We start from the raw sequence: 13,212 nt of genomic DNA on the forward strand, positions 1-13,212 counted from the left end.
GTGTTACTTGTTTGATATTCAATAAACTGTGTTTTTAGAGGCTTAGCTTTGCTCAGTTGTTTATTATGAGTTTGATGTTTGACAAAGTCAGGTGGCTGTTGCACCTTTGTGTTGCATGGCATTTACCTCGATAATGGACTAAAGCCCAAGGACAACTTACTGAGACCCCTTACCCGGCTCTGCCAAAGGTAAACTGCTCCCCCCGCCCCCATCCTCCTTAACCAACGCCTCTTCACTGCTGTCGAGCTCGGAGGGGCTACTCTCACCTATCTTCATTGTTATCTGTCTTAACATAGCCAAATAATTATTTCCAAATGGTTTCTCTACCTGCCATTGCACTGTTACATCGATCCTAACTTCCCTCCAAGTCCTCATCTACATTGCGCCCCTAGGTGATATCATCCAAAGGCACACCATTCATTTTCATTTGTATGCTGACGATATCCAGCTCAACATCACCATTATCTCTCTCCACTCCACTGTCACTGAGAAAGGAGCAGTGCTCCGAAAGCTAGTGATTTGAAACAAACCTAAGGACTTTAACCCGGTGTTGTAAGAGAACATAGAACATAGAAAAATACAGCACAGAACAGGCCCTTCGGCCCACGATGTTGTCCTAGATTAATCATAGATTATCATTGAATTTACAGTGCAGAAGGAGGCCATTCGGCCCATTGAGTCTGCACCGGCTCTTGGAAAGAGCACCCTACCCAAACTCAACACCTCCACCCAACACTAAGGGCAATTTTGGACACTAAGGGCAATTTATCATGGCCAATCCACCTAACCTGCACATCTTTGGACTGTGGGAGGAAACCGGAGCACCCGGAGGAAACCCACGCAAACACGGGGAGGATGTGCAGACTCCGCACAGACAGTGACCCAAGCCGGAATCGAACCTGGAACCCTGGAGCTGTGAAGCAATTGTGCTATCCACAATGCTACCGTGCTGCCCTTAAGAACAAATTAATCTACACTATATCATTTTACCGTAATCCATGTACCTATCCAATAGCTGCTTGAAGGTCCCTAATGTTTCCGACTCAACTACTTCCACAGGCATTCCATTCCCCCACTACTCTCTGGGTAAAGAACCTACCTCTGATATCCCTCCTATATCTTCCACCTTTCACCTTAAATTTATGTCCCCTTGTAATGGTTTGTTCCACCCGGGGAAAAAGTCTCTGACTGTCTACTCTATCTATTCCCCTGATCATCTTATAAACCTCTATCAAGTCGCCCCTCATCCTTCTCCGTTCTAATGAGAAAAGGCCTTGCACCCTCAACCTTTCCTCGTAAAACCTACTCTCCATTCCAGGCAACATCCTGGTAAATCTCCTTTGCACCTTTTCCAAAGCTTCCACATCTTTCCAAAAATGAGGCGACCAGAACTGTACACAGTACTCCAAATGTGGCCTTACCAAAGTTTTGTACAGCTGCATCATCACCTCACAGCTCTTAAATTCAATCCCTCTGTTAATGAACGCTAGCACACCATAGTCCTTCTTCACAGCTCTATCCACTTGAGTGGCAACTTTCAAAGATGTATGAACATAGACCCCAAGATCTCTCTGCTCCTCCACATTGCCAAGAACTCTACCGTTAACCCTGTATTCCGCATTCATATTTGTCCTTCCAAAATGGACAACCTCACACTTTTCAGGGTTAAACTCCATCTGCCATTTCTCAGCCCAGCTCTGCATCCTATCTATGTCTCTTTGCAGCCGACAACAGCCCTCCTCACTATCCACAACTCCACCAATCTTCGTATCGTCTGCAAATTTACTGACCCACCCTTCAACTCCCTCATCCAAGTAATTAATGAAAATCACAAACAGCAGAGGACCCAGAACTGATCCCTGCGGTACGCCACTGGTAACTGGGATCCAGGCTGAATATTTGCCATCCACCACCACTCTCTGACTTCTATCGGTTAGCCAGTTCGTTATCCAACCGGCCATATTTCCCACTATCCCATGCCTCCTTACTTTCTGCAGAAGCCTACCATGGGGAACCTTATCAAATGCCTTACTAAAATCCATGTACACTACATCCACTGCTTTACCTTCATCGACATGCTTGGTCACCTCCTCAAAGAATTCAATAAGACTTGTAAGGCAAGACCTACCCCTCACAAATCCGTGCTGACTATCCCTAATCAAGCAGTGTCTTTCCAGATGCTCAGAAATCCTATCCTTCAGAACCCTTTCCATGACTTTGCCTACCACCGAAGTAAGACTAACTGGCCTGTAATTCCCAGTGTTATCCCTCGTCCCTTTTTTGAACAGGGGCACGACATTCGCCACTCTCCAATCCCCTGGTACCACCCATGTTGACAGTGAGGACGAAAAGATCATTGCCAACAGCTCTGCAATTTCATCTCTTGCTTCCCATAGAATCCTTGGATATATCCCGTCAGGCCCGGGGGACTTGTATATCCTCAAGTTTTTCAAAATGCCCAACACATCTTCCTTCCTAACAAGTATTTCCTCGAGTTTACCAGTCTGTTTCACACTGTCCTCTCCAACAATATAGCCCCTCTCATTTGTAAATACAGAAGAAAAGTACTCGTTCAAGACCTCTCCTATCTCTTCAGACTCAATACACAATCTCCCGCTACTGTCCTTGATCAGACCTACCCTCGCTCTAGTCATTCTCATATTTCTCACATATGTGTAAAAGGCTTTGGGGTTTTCCTTGATCCTACCCGCCAAAGATTGTTCATGCCCTCTCTTCGCTCTCTTAATCCCTTTCTTCAGTTCCCTTCTGGCTATCTTGTATCCCTCCAACGCCCTGTCTGAACCTTGTTTCCTCAGCCTTACAGAAGTCTCCTTTTTCCTCTTAACAAGACATTCAACCTCTCTTGTCAACCATGGTTCCCTCACTCGACCATGTCTTCCCTGCCTGACAGGGACATACATATCAAGGACACGTAGTACCTGTTCCTTGAACAAGTTCCACATTTCACTTGTGTCCTTCCCTGACAGCCTATGTTCCCAACTTGTGCACTTCAATTCTTGTCTGACAACATCGTATTTACCCTTCCCCCAATTATAAACCTTGCCCTGTTGCACACACCTATCCCTCTCCATTACTAAAGTGAAAGTCACAGAATTGTGGTCACTATCTCCAAAATGCTCCCCCACTAACTGTAGCGCACAATGACTTACGAGAGACGAGAAGTGATGAAGTCGATCCAAGCTTTATTGAGAATGCTTGACCCCAGCAGCTCAGCAACAGAATGAAGCTGCGGGGAGAAGCTCGGGTTCTTATACTCTGCCTTCAGGGCGGAGCCAGAAGTCGGCAGATCCAACCAGGACCCGGGATCTGTCAGCCAATAGCATCTCGGCTTCACAGGTCCCACATGACCCCTAATACATACCACCACATTCACCCCTTGTTAAAAAGGAACCCGGCGGGGTGGTGATTCGCATGGTGGTAGGGGTTTACAAGGCTGGCCCTGGAACAAATTTCGGACACTGTTACTATAGCTTTAGCCCTACACTGGGCTATGGACAAGTTTATGAGAACTATTTACAATGTGAGCAAAAAACATTTCTTTTGTTACAACAACATTCTTAGTGTCACGCGGATTCCCCGAGTCGAGCGAGCGGTCTGGTCTTCCTCATCGATCGCCTCAGCCCCAGTGGTGGTGCAGGTGCATCCTTGGGCGTTGTCGTCTCCGGGAGCGTTTCGCTGTTTGTTCCTGTTTTACTCCTGGGCGGGCACGGGAGGAGGACCGATCCCCCCGGGAAGGGGGCGGTCGCGGGGTGCGCCGGTGGCAGGGAGGGGATGATCAGTGTCGGGGGTGTGTGTGTGTTTCCGGCGGGCGGCAGGTCCCGCAGGGAGACCGTGTCCTGTCGGCCGTCGGGGTACGCCACGTATGCGTACTGCGGGTTCGCGTGGAGAAGGTGAACCCTCTCGACCAACGGGTCCAATTTGTGCGCCTGCACATGTTTCCGGAGCAAGATGGGTCCTGGGGCCGCCAGCCAGGTCGGCAGCGACGTTCCGGAGGAGGACTTCCTGGGGAAGACAAGGAGGCACTCATGAGGCGTTTGGTTAGGGGTGGTACACAGCAGCGACCGGATGGAGTGGAGAGCGTCCGGGAGGACCTCCTGCCACCGGGAAACTGGGAGATCCCTGGACCGTAGGGCCCGTTCCCCCGGGGGTTGTAGCTGGTCGTCCTGCTCGAGGCTATGCCCTTGCTGAGCAGGAACTGGTGCAGCTCGTCACTCATGAAGGAGGACCCCCTGTCGCTATGGATATATGCGGGGCAACCGAACAGTGTGAATATGGTGCCAAGGGCTTTAATGACTGTGGCCGCTGTTATGTCGGGGCAGGGGATGGCGAAGGGGAAACAAGAGTACTCGTCCACCATGTTCAGGAAGTATGCGTTGCGGTCGGTGGAGGGGAGGGGCCCTTTGAAATCCAAACTGAGGCGTTCAAAAGGGCGGGAAGCCTTGATCAGGTGCGCTCTATCCGGCCTGAAAAAGTGCGGTTTGCAGATGTGGCAGTTCCTGGTGACTGTACGGACCGCCTCCACAGAGTAGGGGAGGTTGCGGGACTTTACGAAATGGTAGAATCGAGTGACCCCCGGGTGGCAGAGGTCCTCGTGGAGGGCTTGGAGGCGGTCTATTTGTGCATTGGCACATGTGCCGCGGGATAGGGCATCGGACGGTTCGTTCAGCTTTCCGGGCCGATACAAGATCTCATAGTTGAAGGTGGAGAGCTCGATCCTCCACCTTAGGATCTTGTCATTCTTAATTTTGCCCCGCTGTGCATTATCGAACATGAAGGCTACCGACCGTTAGTCGGTGAGGAGAGTGAATCTCCTGCCGGCCAGGTAATGCCTCCAATGTCGCACAGCTTCCACTATAGCTTGGGCTTCCTTTTCCACTGAGGAGTGGCGGATTTCTGAGGCGTGGAGGGTCCGGGAGAAAAAGACCACGGGTCTGCCTGCTTGGTTAAGGGTGGCCGCCAGAGCTATGCCGGATGCTTCGCTCTCGACCTGGAAGGGGAGGGACTCGTCGATGGCGCGCATCGTGGCCTTTGCGATATCCGCTTTGATGCGGCTGAAGGCCTGGCGAGCCTCTGTCGACAGGGGGAAGGTAGTGGACTGTATTAGCAGGCGGGCCTTGTCTGCGTACTGGGGGGACCCACTGGGCGTAATATGAAAAGAAACCCAGGCAACGTTTCAGGGCTTTGGAGCAGTGGGGGGAGGGGGAATTCCATAAGGGGGCGCATGCGTTTGGGGTCGGGGCCTATTACTCCATTGCGCACTACGTATCCCAGGATGGCCAAACGGTTTGTGCTAAAAACGCATTTTACCTCGTTATATGTGAGGTTCAGGGCGTTAGCGGTCTGGAGGAACTTTTGGAGGTTGGCGTCATGGTCCTGCTGATCGTGGCCGCAAATGGTTAAGTTGTCGAGATACGGGAACGTGGCCTGCAACCCGTGCTGGTCAACCATTCGGTCCATCTCCCGTTGGAAGACAGAGACCCCGTTCGTGACGCCAAATGGGACCCTTCAGAAGTGGTGTAGATCTCCGTCTGCCTATAAGGCGGTGTACTTGCGGTCACCTGGGCGGATGGGGAGCTGGTGGTAGGCGGGCTTGAGGTCCACGGTGGAAAAGACCTTATACTGGGCAATCCGATTGACCATGTTGGATATGCGGGGGAGAGGGTACGCATCTAACTGTGTGTACCTGTTGATGGTTTGACTATAGTCTACGACCATCCTTTGCTTCTCCCCGGTCTTTACTACTACCACCTGGGCTCTCCAGGGACTATTGCTGGCCTGGATTATGCCTTCCTTCAGCAACCGCTGGACTTCAGACCGAATAAATATCCGGTCCTGGGCGCTGTACCGTCTGCTCCGAGTGGCGACGGGTTTGCAATCTGGGGTGAGGTTTGCAAACAAGGACGGCGGTTCAACCTTGAGAGTTGCGAGGCCGCAGATAGTGAGTGGGGGTATTGGGCCGCCGAATTGTAATGTTAGGCTCTGCAGGTTACACTGGAAATCTAATCCCAGTAATGTGGGCGCGCAGAGTTGGGGAAGGACGTAGAGTCTATAGTTCTTAAACTCCCTCCCTTGCACCGTTAGGTTTGCGATGCAGAACCCTTTGATCTCTACGGAATGGGATCCTGCAGCTAGGGAAATCTTTTGCGTGCTTGGATGGATGGTCAGAAAACAGCGTCTTACCGTGTCTGGGTGAATAAAACTTTCAGTGCTCCCGGAGTCGATCAGGCATGGTCTCTCGTATCCGTTGACCAGCACCGTTGTTGTCGTCGTCTGGAGCGTCCGGGGCCGCGATTGATCCAGTGTCACCGAAGCCAGTCGTGGTAGTAGTGTCGCGGCATTTTCTTCGGACCCCGTGGAGCCGTCGATGCTGGGGTCCTTTGTTGTCAACCAAGCTGGTGGTGTCCATGAATCGCACGCGGCCGGGGGTGGACAAAATGGCCGCCCCCATGGATCACACGTGGTCGGGGGTGGACAAAATGGCCGCCCCCATGAATCGCACGTGGCTGGGGGGGTCACAAGATGGCAGCGCCCATCCTCCCCTCGTGGTGCCCGGGACCCAAAATGGCGGCGCCCGCGGGTCGCACATGGGGCGCTGGGGGGGTTGGGGGTGTTTGGAATGTGCTGGGCTCGTTCTTCTTCGGGGATTGCGGCGACCCCCAGGGACCGGCACACTGCCGCGTAATGGCCCTTTTTGCCGCAGCTTTTACAAATAGCTGCGCGGGCCGGGCAGCGCTTGTCCGCAGAAATAGCAGCGGGCCCCCCCGGGATGGTCTGGTGCTTTAACCGCGCAAGCTTGCGAGGGGGGGGGGGAGTTTGTCACGACGGGGGTCCACGGAGCCCAAGGGGCTGCCGCGCGGTCAGGGCCGTAGGCGCGAGCGTTTTGCGAGGCCACATCAAGGGAGGCTGCAAGGGCCCGTGCCTCTGAGAGTCCTAGCGACTCTCTTTCCAAAAGTCTTTGGCGGATTTGGGGAGAGTTCATACCTGCCACAAATGCATCACGAATTAGCAGGCCCGTGTGTTCGATCGCGTTCACAGGCGGGCAGCTGCAGCCTCGTTCCAAAATTAGCAGCGCGGCGTAGAATTCCTCTAGCGATTCTCCGGGACTTTGCCGTCTCGTCGCGAGTTGGTGGCGCGCATAGACCTGGTTAACGGGCCGAACGTAGATGCCCTTCAGCAATGCGAGCGCCGTCGGGAAATCCTCTGCACCTTCTATGAGAGGGTAAATTTCCGGTCTTACCCTCGAATGCAGGACCTGCATTTTCTGGTCTTCTGTGATCCGGCCGGGGGCCATTCGGAGGTAGCCTTCAAAGCATGCTTGCCAGTGTTTGAATACTGCTGCCGAGTTCGCTGCGTGGGGGCTGATCCGCAGGCATTCCGGGGCGATCCGGAGCTCCATAGTCTTTTAAGCTCGCTTAAGAAATTGTAGCGCACAATGATTTACGAGAGACAAGAAGTGATGAAGTCGATCCAGGCTTTATTAAGCGATGCTTGTCCCCAGCAGCTCAGCAACAGAATGAAGCTGAGGGGAGAAGCTCTGGTTCTTATACTCCGCCTTCAGGGCGAAGCCAGAAGTCGGCAGATCCAACCAAGACCCGGGATTTGTCAGCCAATAGCATCTCGGCTTCACAGGTCCCACATGACCCCTAATACATACCACCACACTAACAAATCTATCACTTGCCCTGGTTCATTACAAAGTACTAAATCCAATATTGCCCCTCCTCTGGTTGGACAATCTACATACTGTGTTAGAAAAGCTTCCTGGACACACTGCACAAACACCACCCCATCCAAACTATTTGATCTAAAGAGTTTCCACTCAATGTTTGGGAAGTTAAAGTCACCCATGACTACTACCCTGTGACTTCTGCACCTTTCCAAAATCTGTTTCCCAATCTGTTCCTCCACATCTCTGCTACTATTGGGGGTCCTATAGAAAACTCCTAACAAGGTGACTGCTCCTTTCCTATTTCTGACTTCAACCCATACTACCTGAGTAGGCTGATACTCCTCGAACTGCCTTTCTGCAGCTGTTATACTATCTCTAATTAACAATGCCACCCCCCACCTCTTTTACCACCCTCCCTAATCTTATTGAAACATCTGTAACCAGGGACCTCCAACAACCATTTCTGCCCCTCTTCTATCCAGGTTTCTGTGATGGCCACCACATCGTAGTCCCAAGTACCGATCCATGCCTTAAGTTCACCCACCTTATTCCTGATGCTTCTTGAGTTGAAGTATACACACTTCAACCCATCTCTGTGCCTGCAAGTACTCTCCTACTGTGCTCACCCCAGTCCAACGCCGGCATCTCCACATCACTGAACTCTCAGACTGCGTATCCCACATCCAGTACAGATGTGAGTGGCACAGTGGTTAGCACTGCTGCTTCATAGCACCAGGGACCCGGGTTCAATGCCAGTCGTTAGTGGCTGTCTCTCCGTGTGTGCGTGGGTTTCCTCCGGGTGCTCCCGTTTCCTCCCAAAGATCCCAAAGATGTCCAGGCTAGGTGGATTGGCCATGCTAAATTGTCCCTTAGTGTGCAGGTTAGGTAGGGGTACGGGCATAGGGTGGGGTGGTGGGCCACGGTAGGGTGCTCTTTTGGAGGGGGGGGGGGGTCGGTATTGTCTCAATAGGCCGAATGGCCTCCTTCTGCACTGTAGGAATAATATGGTTCTACTGGATGAGCCCAAATTTCCTCCAATTAAATCTTGGGAAGACTGAAGCTATTTTTGGTCACCATTCCAAACTCTGTTCGTGAACCACCAACTCCATTCTACTTACTCCATGACAGCAGTCTAAACCAAACCAGTCTGTTCACAATCTTGCTGTTTGTGGTAGTCACCACTGTTGTATATATCACATACGAGATGTAATACGGTAAGGCCCCTGTACTACAGGTACGAGGCTAGATTCCTGCCTGCTGGCTCCGCCCAGTAGGCAGAGTATAAATGTGTGTGCTCACCGAGCTGTAGCCATTTCGGCAGCAGCTGCAGGAGGCTACACATCTCTGCTTAATAAAGCCTTGATTATACTCTACTCTCGTAATTGATATTGCATCAGTGTTATAGTTGATCCTGTGATGAATGTCCACATATTGATCCTGTGATGACTATCTATGTCCACCCCTGTAACATCAACCAATTTCCCCTGTTTCAGCTCGCCTGCTGCTGAAACCCTCATTTATGCTTTAACCAGGGGATGATTTAGCACAGTGGACTAAACAGCTGGCTTGTAAAGCAGAAAAAGGCCAGCAGCGCGGGTTCAATTCCCATACCGGCCTCCCCGAACAGGTGCCGGAATGTGGCGACTAGGGCCTTTTCACAGTAACTTCATTGAAGCCCACTTGTGACAATACGCGATGATTATTATTATTGTTACCTCCAATCTGGACTATTCCAACACTCTGGGCTGTCCTCCCACATTCCAGTCTTCAGAGACTAAAGCTCATCCAAAACTCTGTGCTCATTGTCTTAACTCTCAGCAAGTCTCATTCCCCTGTCATTCCTGCCTAAAGCTGCTCCAAGTCAAACAACACCTTAATTTTAAAAGGTTCACACTTGTTTAAAACCCCTCCCTATCTTTAATCTCTTCCAGTCCTGAGAAACTATGGAGATATCTGAGTCGCTCTAATGCTGGCCTCATTTTAATCACTCCACCAGTGGTGCCATGTCTTCAGCTGCCAGGATCCGAGTCTCTGGAATTTCCTCCCGAAACCACCCTGCATCAGGCCTCACTGAACCAGTAACCAGGCCATACTTACTGAACTGGTAACCAGACCTTACTGAACCAGTAACCAGGCCTTACTTACTGAACTGGTAGCCAGGTCTCATTGAACCAGTAACCAGGCCTCACCAAACCAGTAACCAGGCCTTACTGAACCAGTAACCTGGCCTACTGAACCAGTAACCAGGCCTCACCGAAGCAGTAACAGGCCTCATCGAACCAGTAACCAGGCCTTACTGAACCAATAAGCAGGCCTCACCGAACCAGTAACCAGGTCTTACTGAACCAGTAACCTGGCCACACTGAACCGGTAACCAGGTCTCAACTGAACCGGTAACCAGGTCTCAACTGAACCGGTAACCAGGCCTAACTGAACTGGGAACCAGGCCTCACCGAACCAGTAACCAGGCCTCACTGAACTGGTAACCAGGTCTCAACTGAACCGGTAACCAGGCCTAACCGAACTGGTAACCAGGCCTCACTGAACAGATAACAAGGCCTCACAGAACCGTTAATCTGGCCTCAACTGAACCGGAAACGAGGTCTTACCGAACCAGTAATCAGGCCTCAACTGTACTGGTAGTCAGGCCTTACCGAACCAGTAACCAGGCCTCAATGAGCCAGTAACCAGGCCTCACTGAACCGTTAACCAGGGCCGGGATTCTAGAACCCCCCTCTGGGCCGGAGAATCGCCGGGGAGCGGCGTGAATCCCGCCCGCCGCCACGACGCTGGCTGCCGGATTCTCCGGCGGCGTTTTTTCGGCGGGGCGGGAATCGTGCCACGCCGATCGGGGGCCGTTGGCAGCTGCCCCCCCCCCCCCGGTAATTCTCCGGCCCACGATGGGCCAAGTAGCCACCCGTATTCGGCGGGTCTCGCTGGCGTAAAATACACCAGGTCCGTACCGGCAGGACCTGGCTCTGCAGGTGGCCTGTGGAGTCCTCGGGGGGGGGGAGCATGGGGGGATCTGGCCCTGGGAAGCGCCCTCGCGGTGGCCTGGCCCACGATCGGGGCCCACCGATCCACGGGCGGGCCTGTGCCGTGGGGGCACTCTTTCCCTCCGCGCCGGTCGGTGTAACGGTCCACCATGGCCGGCGCGGAGAAGAAGCCCCCTGCGCATGCGCTGGGATGACGCCAGCACACGCTGGCGCTCCTGCGCATGCGCCAACTCGAGCCGGCCGGCGGAGGCCCCTCGGCGCCGGCTGGTGCGGCGCCAACCCCACTGCCGCCAGCCTAGCCTCTGAAGATGCGGAGGATTCTGCACCTTCTGGGCGGCCCGACGCCAGAGTGGTTCATGCCACTCCTCGGCGCCGGTACGGCCCGCCCTGCCGGTTAGGGGAGAATCCCGCCCCAGGTCTCACCTGAACCAGTAACCAGGCCCAAACAAACTGGTAACCAGGCTTCACTGAACTGGTAACCAGGCCTCACTGAACTGATCACAAGGCCTTACAGAACCGGCAACCAGGCCTCACTGAACAGGTAATCAGACCTCAACTGAACCGGTAACCAGGCCTTACCGAACCAGTAATCAGGCCTCAGCTGAACTAGTAATCAGGCCTTACTGAACCTGCACCAGGCCTCAACTGAACCGGTAACCTGGCCTTACCGAACCAGTAATCAGGCCTCAACTGAACTGGTAACCAGGCCTTACCGATCCAGTAACCAGGCCTCAACTGAACTGGTAACCAGGCCTTACTGAACTCATAACCAGGCCTCAACTGAACACTTAAATAAGCCTCACAAAACTGGTAACTAGGCCTCACCAAACCAGTAACCAGGCTTTACCAAACTAGTAGCTGGACTCCAGCAAATTGGTTAACTGGGCCTCACTGGAGCAGTATCTGAGTTAGTGTACTGCCCCACTCGGTCAACCAGACTATTAAAATGGCACCAAATTTTAGTGTTTTAAAGAAAATGAATTTAAAGAAACTGAATTATCAGAAGTTTATGTAAAATAATTGAAGCATTACAAGAATGGCAACCTGTCCAGGTTCTTAAAGATACAGAAAAATAACCGGCTCTAATTCAATTAACCAACAAGCAACTAGATAATATATTGATTCTCAATTTATAAGGTGCATGGAGCAGTGATAGAGTTGGTGTGGTTGTCCCAGTGTCACATCACATCCTGTGAATTGCGAATCGCACAGCACAGAACCATACTGAAAATCATCCCGAAAATCTGCAAAAAATAAAACACAAAAAGGCAAATCAGCAATGGGAACTGGAAAACTAGACTCATCTCTACAAAAAAAAGGTCAGGCAGAAAGAAACGCAGGGTACAGGCATTAAAGCCCTTAATCGAGTGTCATAGAATCATAAACACAGACAGAGACCACTCTGCCACTGTGCCTATTGCCAGCTTCTTGGTAACGTTATCCAATTCGTCCAATACATCTCACTCATGTTCCCTCTGAGTCGCCTCTGCGCCAAGGAAAACAATCCAAGTCTATCCAATCTCCTCTCTCCATAGCTAACACTTTCCAGCCCAGGCAACATCCTGGTAAATCTCATCTGCACCCATTCCAGTGCTATCACATCCCTCCAATAATGTGGATTCCAGAACTGCACACAATACTGTAGCTGTGGCCTAACCAATGTTTTATACAGTTCAAGCACAACCTCCCTGCTCTTAAACACTATGCCTCGGCTAATAAAGGCAAGTACACCATATGTCTTCTTAGTCACTTTATCAACCTGCTCTGCTACCTTAAGGGACTAATGTACATGCGAACCAAGATCCCTTTGCTCTTCAATGCTTTCCAGGGTCCTGCCATTCAATATGTATTCCATTACCTCATTTGTCCTGCCCAACTGCTTCACCTCACACTTATCCAGATTGAAATCCATTTGCCACTGATCAGCCCATCTTATCAGCCCGTCTATATCCTCCTGTAATTGAAGGCTAACCTCCTCACTATTTACCACCCCTCCAATTTTCGTGTCATAGAACATAGAACAGTACAGCACAGTACAGGCCCTTCGGCCCACGATGTTGTACTGACCATTTATCCTCATCTAAGATCAACTTAACCTACACCCCTTCAATTTACTGCTGTCCAAGAGTCTCTTAAAAGTCCCTAAAGACTCTGATTCCACCACCTCTGCTGGCAGTGCATTCCACGCACCCACCACTCTCTGTGTGAAGAACATACCTCTGACATCTCCCCTATACCTTCCTCCAATCACCTTAAAATTATATCCCCTCATGACAGCCATTTCCGCCCTGGGGAAAAGTCTCTGGCTATCCACTCTATCCATGCTTCTCATCACCTTGTACACATCTACCAAGTCATCTCTCTTCCTTCTTCATTCCAGTGAGAAAAGCCCTAGCTCCCTCAATCTTTCTTCATAAGACATGCCCTTTAGTCCAGGCAGTATCCTGGTAAATCTCCTCTGCACCCTCTCCAAAGCATCCACATCCTTTCTATAATGAGGCGACCAGAACTGGACACAATATTCCA

At 51.5% G+C, this 13,212-nt stretch overlaps 1 protein-coding gene across 1 annotated transcript in view; it reads right to left on the minus strand.

Moving 5' to 3' along the window:
- Positions 1–11,678: 11,678 nt before the first annotated feature.
- LOC140393991 (CD9 antigen-like) overlaps positions 11,679–13,212 on the minus strand; it is a 385,099-nt gene continuing 383,565 nt past the window's right edge. The window contains exon 8 of the mRNA XM_072480718.1: positions 11,679–11,930. Within this exon, the coding sequence (XP_072336819.1) occupies positions 11,865–11,930 (66 nt within the window). The 3' untranslated portion in view covers positions 11,679–11,864. The remainder of the gene's footprint in view (positions 11,931–13,212) is intronic.

The sequence above is a fragment of the Scyliorhinus torazame genome, chromosome 17 (assembly GCF_047496885.1).
Source record: "Scyliorhinus torazame isolate Kashiwa2021f chromosome 17, sScyTor2.1, whole genome shotgun sequence".
NCBI classification, from domain to species: domain Eukaryota; kingdom Metazoa; phylum Chordata; class Chondrichthyes; order Carcharhiniformes; family Scyliorhinidae; genus Scyliorhinus; species Scyliorhinus torazame.